Source organism: Anastrepha obliqua, chromosome 5, assembly GCF_027943255.1.
Source record: "Anastrepha obliqua isolate idAnaObli1 chromosome 5, idAnaObli1_1.0, whole genome shotgun sequence".
In the NCBI taxonomy this organism is placed as follows: Eukaryota; Metazoa; Arthropoda; class Insecta; order Diptera; family Tephritidae; genus Anastrepha; species Anastrepha obliqua.
In genome coordinates, this window is record NC_072896.1 from 76,661,947 (window position 1) to 76,674,301 (window position 12,355).

At 36.0% G+C, this 12,355-nt stretch overlaps 1 protein-coding gene across 1 annotated transcript in view; it reads left to right on the forward strand.

Moving 5' to 3' along the window:
* Positions 1-928: 928 nt before the first annotated feature.
* The window catches only part of LOC129247949 (unconventional myosin-VIIa), a 35,514-nt gene continuing 24,087 nt past the window's right edge, over positions 929-12,355 (forward strand). The window contains exon 1 of the mRNA XM_054887331.1: positions 929-1,090. Coding sequence (XP_054743306.1) covers positions 1,067-1,090 — 24 coding nt within the window. The 5' untranslated portion in view covers positions 929-1,066. The remainder of the gene's footprint in view (positions 1,091-12,355) is intronic.

The window sequence follows — 12,355 nt, forward strand, 5'->3', positions numbered from 1 at the left end:
TCTTTACTTGTTCTGTCTTAACTTTTCTTGAGAGTGAGTGGGAGAGTGAGAGTGGCAATGAGCGTAAAAATTATAACAGAGTGCAAATCAACTATCACTGGTATGTACAAGTATGTGTGCATGTGTGTATCAGCATATGATACTTTTACCTGGCATAACGCTATCAGTACAATGATAACATTAGAATGCAACAACAAAGCGATAGGCACACAATTGTAATGTGAAATATGAGAACACCAACTACACAACATACAAATATTTGTAGTTGGGTTATATAGTATGTTGACACCCAAATGTACGTAGCCATACTAAATGTATGTGCTTATGTTTGTATGGAGGTGTATGCTGATACTCATTTTCGTCAGTAATTAAACGCATTCTTTGCTGAGGGAAAATTAAAAGTGTGCGGCACATTGACGGTTACGGATCGGCAAGAAATTGATCGGATCGCGCCTAAGTGTCGTTTTAGTGACTATTCTGCGTGAACACACAAACTTGCATTTATACATATGTAAACAGCAATACAATTTTGTTGTAACTCAGTGTTTTGCGAAATTGTGATAGCTTGATAAGCGAATTGGAAATATTGATTAGTTGCTGTCGGGAAAGGCAGTATTCGAAAAATGTAAAAAATGTGCAATCAAGGAGTTTGAATGGAAAATAAATAGATTCGATGATTTTGGTATAATTTCAAATTTATTAAATAGTTAAGAGTACGATTACTATGAAGCAAGTACATATATGGAAAAAAATATTAAATATTATAAATAAAGAGTAAAATAATAAAAGAAGTAAATATATAACAAAAAGTGGATTCTAAAAGTGTTCAGAGAAGTTTGACAATAAAGTATTTAACAAAAACACACATTTAACACAAAAAAAAAATTATACATCTATATAAAACTAAAAACTAAAGTGATCGATAAATAAGGCGGAACAAAAAAAAAATTTAATTTGTGAAGCAAACAATTATTTGTATATCTATATCCCGTGAGAAGAAAAAAGCACATTAACCAACTTCATTTGACAATAGAATCGTGCTAATGTTTAGTAGGTTATCTCCGACATGACAAATTTTCAAAACGAACTTGTAAGTGTTGCTTTTTACTTTTTTTTAAGTAAATTTAAAAGAAAAGGAATATAATTAGTAAGCCCGATGAAAACTTTTGCTGCTTAAATAAATGCTTAAATCCTCCAAAATGACAATTTTTCATAACGATCTGTTAAGTTTTGATTTACTACTTTTGGATGTAAATTTTAAGAAAGTCAAGTCTGGCGAATTTTGATATAATTGTAATTGAAATATTAAAATAAAATTGTATGTTCTTATATTAAACTACTTTTATAATGCCCAAAAATAAGTGACAGAAGATTAGCCGTACAAGTATGTCAGCTTAATTGTTAAAAGTTACACTACAACAGAGCTCCACAAAAAATGCTCTACATTGTGAAAGTTCATTGAACTACTGCTGCTACTCTTTTCAATTCAATTTAATTCTACTTTAGCTTTTCGTCAAAAAAAAAATGTTTGCTTGTTCTAAAAAGAATCAATAACAAAAACAACGCAATTTACTTTTACTTGTAATTTTTAATTTTATTATGTCTCAGACTATTATTATTATAGCCTCTATTTGGCAAAACAGGGCTAATGTTGGCATACCTACAAAGTTCGATTAGAAATCGGCAATGCAAGTTTTTGGAACACCCAAAAAATCTGATGAAAAGTGGGCTGATGATGGCATTAGATGGTAATAGTTTTATTGCATTCACCTCTTTTACAGTTAGTACTAGCCTTACGAAGATGGCTCTTAAAATTTCATGAGATTCTATTCATTAGTTCGTGAGTTCTTGTGCTAAGCGTGATGCTACTTCTGTTATTACCTAACCAATGGATCAAACACAATTTCGTGTTTTAATTCTACACTGCTTCGTAATAGGGAAAAATACCGTTCAAGCGAAGAAAAGGCTTGGAAGGAGTTATGAGGACTCTGCTCCATCAGAAACAACAATAAAACGATGGATAGCTGGTCGTAAAGACACCGATGATGCACAATGCAGTGCACGTTCAAATGAGCCGGTAACAACAAAAAGCATCAAAAAATTCACAAAATCGTTTTGAATGATTGAAAAGTGAAGTTGTGTGAGTTAGCAGACATCGTAAAGATATCAAAAAGATATGTGCTTGTTGCATGGGTATCTGAATATGGGAAAGCTCTGTTCAGAGTGGCTGCCGCGTTTACTCACTACATGAATTGAACTTTGGATTGCTCCCGCAAGCACTGTATTCGCCAGATTTGGCTTCCAGCGACTACTGGCTGTTCGCGGACCAAAAAAAAATGCTCGCCGGTAAGAAATTTCGCTCGAATGAAGAGGTTAATGCTGCTACCTTGTAGAAGCATATATATATATGTATATACAAACTGTATACTTTCGGAGTACTGCCTGTCGTTTTCCAATACAGGAGTTCCGTCTGCATGAATTGATATATTATTTGCCTTGTTATACAGCGAATATCCTATTCAGACAAAGCACGTGTCAGAGAGCAAAACGTCTGGAGAGTATGGCTGATGAGGTGGCAGCTCCTAGTTCAGCATTCATAATACTTTCAACTCATTTAACTGTACCCCCGGCGAGAGTATTTAAGAGCATTGAATGAGTATCAGCCACAGTTTTCTTCTAAGAAAAAATCATTAATTCTGAATATAATTGTAGTGTGACAGTTGTTACGTGGATTAGTGAACAGCTGACTGGTTTATTTGATAGTGCTGTCCTTGATACTAAGAAAATTTTATTTACTTAAAAAAAGCGTAAATTGTAATTTCTCAAACCACTCCGAAATATCGAAACAATTTATGGAATTCGATCATGTTAGTATAAACTAGAATTTCATCTCCTCTTACTTGTTCATTTTTTTTTTAATTTTGATCAGTTTTCACTCACAATAGATATTAACTGTAATTTTTCAGTAGAGTTGCCATCGAAAAGTCCACTAATCCGCTTAAATTATGAGAATTTAGGGCAGTTGTCAATCCGTATTAGTTGCAGCTAATTCCTGAGATAATTCCGAATATATCGTTAATCCCGAATAACGCCATCATAGCTTTATATAGGGTGGGCCATGTAAAATTTGCTTTTTGAATCGGCTATAAAAAATAAAACTAATCAATATTTTTTCAAACTTTTTTTTTTATTTTGAAGATTGAACATTGTCATTTATGAATGAAAAATAATATCGTTCAAATGATTGCCAAGACTGGCTTTACAGTAGGCCATTCGATCAACCCAATTTTTAAGCACATTTTCCATTGTTTGTATGTTTCGAATGGCAACTTCGATTTCGTGTTTTAAAGCATCAATCGTCTCTGGATGGTTTGCATAGCATTTGTTCTTAACGGCTCCCCACAAAAAATAGTCCAACGGGCTTAAATCACAGCTCCGAGGCGGCCAATTGATATCGGAATTCAAAAACGGCAGCCAAAAGTTCGAGTGTAACTCGTTGAGCATGTCACGGTAACGCTCGCCATTTACTGTAACCGCAGAAGAAGAAGAAGACTCACCACTTTGGAAATAGGTTTTCAATATTTCCCAATTTTGTTCAAGCGTATAGCGTCCTATTTCGTAAATGTCAAACCTTTAAATAAATTATGAACACATTTGACATGTCATTTGTGGTACTGTTCTCAAAAACATAGGTGGTTCAAAAAGCAAACGCTATATGGTCCACCCTGTATTATACAGGCCTACAAAATTCGCTTTTTCTAATTGCATTTTTGTGCGCCGAGAACGATTTTATAATAAAAAAATCAAGTAAAAACCAACAAAAAAAATTTTTTGGCTGTTTTATATACTTATATATATATATATAATTGGTGCGTACACCCGTTTTGGGTGTTTGGCCGAGCTCCTCCCCCTATGTGTGGTGTGCGTCTTGGTGTTGTTCCACAAATGGAGGGACCTACAGTTTTAAGCCGACTCCGAACGGCAAATATTTTCTATGAAGAGCTTTTTCATGGCAGAAATACACTCGGAGGTTTGCCATTGACTGCCGAGGGGCCACCGCTATTAGAAAAATGTTTTTATTAATTTTTGTATTTCACCGAGATTCTAACCAACGTTCTCTCGGTGAATTCCAAATGGTATCACGCACCAACCCATTCGGCTACGGCGGCCGCCTATATACCTTCCTTAAAAACCTGACGTGGTAGGGAATTAATATATACTCTAATATAAGCTTGAAATGTATACTAAAATTACCGAATATGCTGTACAAAAAACAAAAATTACGAAATCTGATTACGATTGGATTGGATTGAAATTGGTAAATTCTATTGAGCCAGGCTCATAAAAATCACTACTCACTGAGTTTTTGGAGTAGTTGATTACACATCCAATACGAGTTTTTCAAAATTTAAACTGGCAAGCCATCAAATTGTGATATTCTGGAGTAGTTCGGATCACTGATTTATTTCAGTTTCATTCAAAATTAATATTTTTCCCATTGACTCCACAACTCTGTTTGGCAGAAAAACTTAATCGGAAACCACCCTCATATCAAACAAAAAAACATGAGACCTGTGTTATAACCGGTTTCCGTTACTATGGTAATTCTCTAAGGAGTAAAGCTTAATTCAAAAATTTACAAAATTTTCTTGAATCATTTTTTGGCTCAGAAAGGGCTAGTTGAAATTCCCTTTTGCCCTTTTATTGATACCAGCATCATACCAAATCAGTGAATCAACACCAAGTTTTATTTTCGCCAAACTACGTTCACTTGCTGGCACTGATATTTTTGTACAAGTCGGGACTATTGCTGATTGATCAACGTAAGTTGGATCTATAAACTTCAGGCGTGTACGCACAAATGAAAAACAAAACACAAAAACATTTTTGAACTAATGAAAGAACGATGCGCCACTTTTATCACTCATCACTTCTTTATCACTGATATCACTTTGCCATTTATAGGCATATAAATATTAAATTTACATAGTTTTGTTTATCTGAAATGTTTTTATAACCTTTACATAACCTTCACATGCCTTTTGGGTAGGGTGTATGACTGCCAAATGGATTTGTGCGTGAATGCCATTCGGCAGGTACCGAAACCGGAACTCGCTGTGGACACGAAACATCAATAGCACCCGCGCTTCGGCAGACAATGGCAAGCCTCCGAGGGCCTACCACTCACAAAACACCACCTGACTTTCGAAGGTGGCATAAAATTGCCGGTCCTTTCAGTTGCGGAACAATATCAGAAACACATACCACAATTTGGAAGAGAGCCTCGGCCAAATACCCAACACCAGACGCACGTGATTATTATATATACAAGGTGGCGCAAAAGTAACCTTGCGATTTTTTTGGCTGTAATTTAAAAAAAAAAATGAAAAACTTTGATTCTTCTTGTGGATTATTTTTATTTGGTCTTTTGATTTTTTTTACATGAAGTCGAGAATATGATGCCATGTAAATGGCCGCCGCCACAGTTGATTGCCATTTGAGTCCTTTTTATGGCATTTTCCATCACTTTGGCCAAAACTTTCGGCGATAGGTCGTCACATTCTTGACGGATATTGTCTTTAAGACCTGCAAGAGTCTGAGGCTTGTTGACATAAACCCGCGACTTCAAAAAGCCCCACAAAAAGTAGTCTGGAGTGGTCAAATCAGGCGATCTTTCTGGCCAGTGCAAATCGCCAAAACGGGAGATTAGGCGCCCGGGAAATGCATCCTTCAGCATATCGGTTGTGGCACGTGCAGTGTGTGCCGTTGCACCGTCCTGTTGGAGCCACATGTTTTCCAATCCCAATTCATCAAGTTGCGGCAAAAAAAAACCCGTTGATCATTGCTCTGTAGCGCTCACCATTCACAGTAACCGTTTGGCCCGCGACGTCTTCGAAGAAAAAAGGTCCGATGACTCCTCCAGCGAAAACAGCACACCATACAGTGACTTTGAGCAGGTGTAATGGCTCTTCGTGGGTTACAGGCGGATTTTCAGTGCCCCAGAAGCGTAAATTTTGCTTTTTACTTACCCGCTAAGATGGAAATGGGCCTCATCACTCATGATTATTTTTTATGAAAAATCATCTTCCTCTTGGTGGTGATTAAGGATGGCTTGAGCGTATGTTAGACGCGATTGGCGGTCAGCAGCTAACAGCTGATGCACCGTCTGGACTTTGTACGGAAACATCTTCAAATCTTGTACCAAAATTCGCTGTAAAGACCGTCGACTGATACCCATTTGCGTGGCACGTCGTCTGGTCGATGTCGACGGCGCTTCCATGACATCCTAGGCTACAGCAGCAATATTCTCTGCAGAACGGCTACTCCGGGGGGGTCTGCCACGCCTGGCAGCATCTCGTGTTGTGCCAGTCTCTTCGAGGCGAGCGGCTAAACGTCGCAGTGTTTCACCAGTAGGCATTGGACGGCGAGGAAATCTGCGACGAAATTCTCGTTGTGCCAAAGTCACCGACCGATTATTGGTCAAATAAATAGTCAGCAATATTCCGCGTTCTGGAGCAGTGTAGCGAACATTGTTTATTAACGTGTATTTCGCATGTGTTTACTACACAAATGTCAAAACAGAACTGATGTTAGGGGCCAATCGCAAAATTTATACCATTTCCTGATAGGAGGATTACTTTAGCGCCACCTCTTATAAGGTGCGCAAAATTAGTCATCCGATTTTGTTTTTGAATAACTTTTTTTTGATAAATATACATACATACATAAAAAATAAATCAGAATTATTAATAAAACTGTGTGTCTTTGCGTACTGCAGCTGTCTAGTTCACAAGTGTGATTGATTGACGTATGACGCCAATTGCAAAAATTATATATTACTATAAATCTTCCGGTCGGGTGAATAAATTTGCGCCACATTGTATTTATATACATATAAATCGCTCAGTTTGTCAAGCGCGCCTTTTTGAAAATAAAAATTGATTGCGGTCCATTTTTGTATCATCTCTCTATATCCTAAATAATTTTAACTCTTTTCACTGCAGAAGTGTGAATGCCTGGCCTTCTTTAGAAAAAACTTATTCTTCCAAATTATAATACTAAACTTTAGATTGAGCTCGTAATTTTGAAACGATTCGCCGAATACACGTCGTCTGTATGCAGACTCAGCAGAGGCAGCCGTACTGATAGTTTTTGATAGATATCACCTTTTTGTTGTTTAGGTACGAGTACAATTGAAAACGAAATACCATATTTGGTGCTAAGTCACCTGTCACCAGACTGAGAAGAAAAACAAGCAAAAAAGGTAATAGTAAAAATATGTTATTTATTGATATTCAAATGGAGATATCGGCAAAACAAAATGTAGGTGCTTGCGTTCTAGGAGGATTTTATTTGCGAACATTATCAATTTTCACATATTTGCAAATAAATCGTTCGAATCGATTCAATATGGCGTTTTCATTTACTTTATTAGATATGCATACGATTGTATTAGGGTTGCCCTTATTATACCCGCGATATAAATATATCTGTACATATAGATTAATATAGGTTGGGCCATGTAAAATTTGCTTTTTGAATCGGCTATAAAAAAAAAACAAATCAATATTTTTTCAAACTTTTTTTTTTATTTGAAGATTGAACATTGTCAGTTATGAATAAAAAATAATATCGTTCGAATGATTGCCACGACTGGCTTTACAGTAGGCCATTCGATCAACCCAATTTTTAAGCACATTTTCGATTGTTTGGGCTCCAATTTTATGAATGGCAACTTCGATTTCGTGTTTTAAAACATCAATCGTCTCTGGATGGTTCACATAGCATTTGTCCTTAATGGCTCCCCACAAAAAGTAGTCCAACGGGCTTAAATCACAGCTGCGAGGCAACCAATTGATATCAAAATTTCGGCTGATTATTCGGTTTTCAAAAACGGTAGCCAAAAGTTCGAGTGTAACTTTGGCAGTGTGACAAGTTTCACCGTCCTGTTGAAACCAAATGTCGTCCATGTCATCCTCTTCAATTTTTGGAAACAACTCGTTGAGCATGTCACGTTAACGCTCGCCATTTACTGTAACCGCGGCTCCTCGCTAATTTTCGAAAAAAAAAAAATGGCCCGATGATGCCGCTAGATCATAAACCGCACCAAACAGTGACTCGTTGAGGATGCATTTGCTTCTCTACAGTAACGTGTGGATTTTCTGAGCCGCAAATCCGACAATTTTGCTTATTGACGTAGCCACCGATGTAAAAATCAGAAAAGAAGAAGAAGACTCACCACTTTGGAAATATGTTTTCAATATTTCCCAATTTAAGTAAATTATGAACACATTTGACATGTCATTTGTGTTACCATTCTCAAAAAAGTAGGTGGTTGCAAAAAGCTATATGGCCCACCCTGTATATATAAATATATGTATACTTAAATGCTCTGGATAAGAAGAGTCGATTAAAAGTAGGTTCTCTTATGCATTGATTACCAATAAATCCACAAAATTAATCTACCCGTTCACATATGGCAGATTACGTACAAAATTGACAATCAGATGTCAATACTGTTGTGAAACGTTTTTCTTCATTGTTTTGATGGAATATTTCGGTGTTTTTGGTTTGTTTAATTATTACTAACCATATGAAGAAAATACAAGCGCAATTGGCTGCTAATAATAAATAGTTGGAGAAAATCCGTAAATGATGTTTACTGAGGTTTCAAAAAAGTGTGGCAGCAATACGCATTCGAAATTCGATATTACATTTTATAATAAATAATAGAGGACATACGTTTATGGACACACGCTTTTTTCTGTTATATGAATGCATAGTTAGTAACACCTAACAAAAATTTTATTAGAATCATGTCTGCAAACCTGATTTCTTTGCCGGCATCCATTTTATTTAGTTTTTACTTTGACGTTTCTCTTTACATTCGTAAAAATGATGATCCATTACACAGAAAACACGGGGTTGTATGAAAAAAAAACTGGTTATTATCTAGGGCTATTTTATAAATTTCGCCTTTTAATTACGGATTGGGCATTAAGGACGAAAAAGTAGATCATCTACTTATGTGTGAACGTGTTATTAGCCTTGTATACCCATCCGTCTCAGCGCATCCTAACTCGAACAAAAATTAATATATTTCAATGACACTTTATGTATTCTCTTTGTGAAAAGTAGTTTGGTATTAAAAATCACGCTCACTTGCCATATAACATACAAATATTCCAACGATTAGTCCAGTCATGAAAGTACCTTTCAAGCGCGTTTGAAGAGATCTCCTTCAGCGCCTTCAGAGAATTTTCCTTAAAGTATAATCAAGATTCTCTATCGACTCAAAGCGGCGTCCGCGGAGTGGCAATTTAAGTTTTGGGTCGTTCCCTACGCACATTCTCTCTCAAATGTCGCATAACTTCATATAATATTTTTTATTTACCCTAGAACCATTTGGAATGAATACCGGTAATCTGAGTGCATAACATTATGATAATCAAAGAAAACGAGTGTCATAACTTTCACTTTTGACCGACTTTGACGTAGTTTTTTGGGCTTCGGATCATGTGCATAGCGCCATTCAGCCGTCTGTTCACTGGTTTGCATGTCAAACTCATATACCCACGTCTCATCACGTGATATGATGCGCTAAAATCGGGTTATGGTTGGGTCCGAATTCATTTGCTCAAGCATGTCTTCACCCACCTTCTTCCGATAATTTTTTTGAAAGAAATTCAAGTCTATTGGAACGAGTCGAAGCCACGCGTCTTGGCGTCTCATGCCCAATTGATGGTGTAAAATATAGCGAATTGATTTGTGAGACACGCTAAGGTCACGAGCTACCTTCCCCAAACTTTTATATATATATAATTGGCGCGTACACCCTTTTTTGGGTGCTTGGCCGAGCTTTTTCTCCTATTTGTGGTGTGCGTCTTGATGTTATTCCACCAATGGAGGGATCTACAGTTTCAAACCGACTCCGAACGGCAGATATTTTTATGAGGAGCTTTCTCATGGCAGAAATACACTCGGAGGTTTGCCATTTCCTGCGGAGGGGCGACCGCTATTAGAAAAATGTTTTTCTTAATTTTGGGGTTTCACCGGCTTTCACCAAACTTAAATAATGGTTTTCCAGCAGCATTTCCCTTGACTTTGTCTACGTTTTCATCCGTTGAAGACGTTGAAGTCTTCCACGTATTCTCGGCCCTCTGCAAAAGCCTTATACCACTCGTTATAATAATTTTGATAAATCACACACGCCGTAGGCTTTCTGCGACATTTTCAACGATTCGGCACAGGAAATCCCGTTCAAACACACAAAATTTAAGACAAATTCTTTGTTCGACATTTTTATCCATAGTGACAATCGCAGTACAGACCTGCGGTTGACTGATATAATTAAATGCCAAAAACAAGCTAATTAACAAATTTCAACGCTCAAACACTGCGACACTATAGAGAACAGTTGTACCAACATTCCAGCAAAACAAATTTAGACATATGTACGTGTAAGGCCCGCTTTTTAAATGAACAATTCCCGATATTTTTTTGATAGAATGTAATTTTAGTAGCGATGGAAAATCAATCGCCTCACTTATCAAGTCGAAAGTGAAGAAGACAGTTGAAGGAGAGAATCAACCTTGTAATATCTAGTGTTTAGATTAATGGCAAGCATCGACTTTTGTAGTATGGAATTAGATCAATGAAATGCAAAGAAAACAAAACATAAGAGACAAAGACTTTGTGGCCACATTCTCGGCTTGTACGAACGTATAAAGATGACATATTGTAGTTTTGAATGCACAATAGAGGTATGTAAGAACTTGAGAGTATATGGATCAGCAATGACCGAACTAAAACGTCGATCAAAAGCAAGTATGGAATATGACTTTGTAATGGTGTAATTTAAATGTCTTTAAAAAGGTGAATCTAGAGTCAAATACGACACCAAGATCAATAAATTTACTTGGATTAAATAATTTAGAGCCCCTAATGTGATGTGAAGATAGTAGGAATGTGGTAAAAGAACAAGATTTAGAATAAGGAGCATACAAATATTTGCTTACACTTCGATTGAATAAATTTCTTTTACACCAAGTAACGACGTTATCTAAATCAGATTAAAGATTTATAAGTCAGCTGCACTTGCAATCACAGAGTATATCTTTAAATCATCAGCATACATAAGAAAATTTGCGTTATTAAACCAACTGGAAATGTCAATAACAAAAAACTTGCATAACGTCCACACCCTCTTTTTATATGATAACACCGAATTCCCTTTCAACCGATGTTACAAGTTAAAACTTTCATTGTCTATGAGTTTGTTTGATTCCAAAAATTAGGAGTCAGCACAAAATAAATTTTATGAAATATGCGCTAGTATATAAAATTTGGTCCGGACCCAATTAAGTCTTTTTACTTGTTACCTCCAAAATTTAAGTTTTTCAGAAAAATTAAATCTCAAATCAGTTCAACTCAAGTAACTCTTAATACTTTTCGTAACTTTTTTGGTGGGATGAAAAACAAGTACAAAAAAGGAACATCCCTAGCATACCTATATATGTATATATGTATGTGCCATATATGCGTTTTTTTATTCTTACGGATTAGTTTTTCGTTTATCATAGGCAAATGTTTTTCGCTCTTCTGGTGTATCCTTTTTGTTTTTGTTGTATACTTCTGACAATTGCTAACAGATGTCGCCTGAAGTGTTTGTCGAATGTCGCATGCTTTATAGCAAACTATTTGCATTTTATTATGAAACGCCTACTGATATCTTTTTTTGTATGTAATTGTACATATATTTAAATAAAAAAATGTATAAGTGACTGCGAAAGCAGATAAATATGTGCAAATTCACACCTCACATAATATGTGTTTAAATGAATATAAATGATTAATGGATTTACACGTCACTTAGGGAAACTAAATACAGTGAAACCTCGATGTAACGAAGCTGTTATATTTCTTTATATTTATACAATTTCAAAACCTTGATACAACGAAAACTGCAATATTTTTGAAAAAATCGTTATAAGTATAAAGAGTCCTCCAAAGACGCGCCCAGATGTTGTTGTAAAATAAAAGAAGTAAAAATTTAGATAATTTCAGGTTTGACTATTTTATTTAAAATACAGCTCTTAACAATTATATGTGAAAAATTTCGCCAAACAGTCAACTCATGACTGCCTGATTGTTGAGAACGTCGAGATATCGATGTTAAAGGTAGGTTGTTCAGTAATATTTTGTTCCACAGCAGCAATATTCTCAATAGAACTTCCAGTTTTTGGTCTGCCAGACCTTTTTCTATCCTCGACAGAACCAGTTTTTTGAAAATGTTTCCCCTTCGGGCTATTATATCCATCAAAAAATTACTCTTAAAGATCGACAAAAATCGATT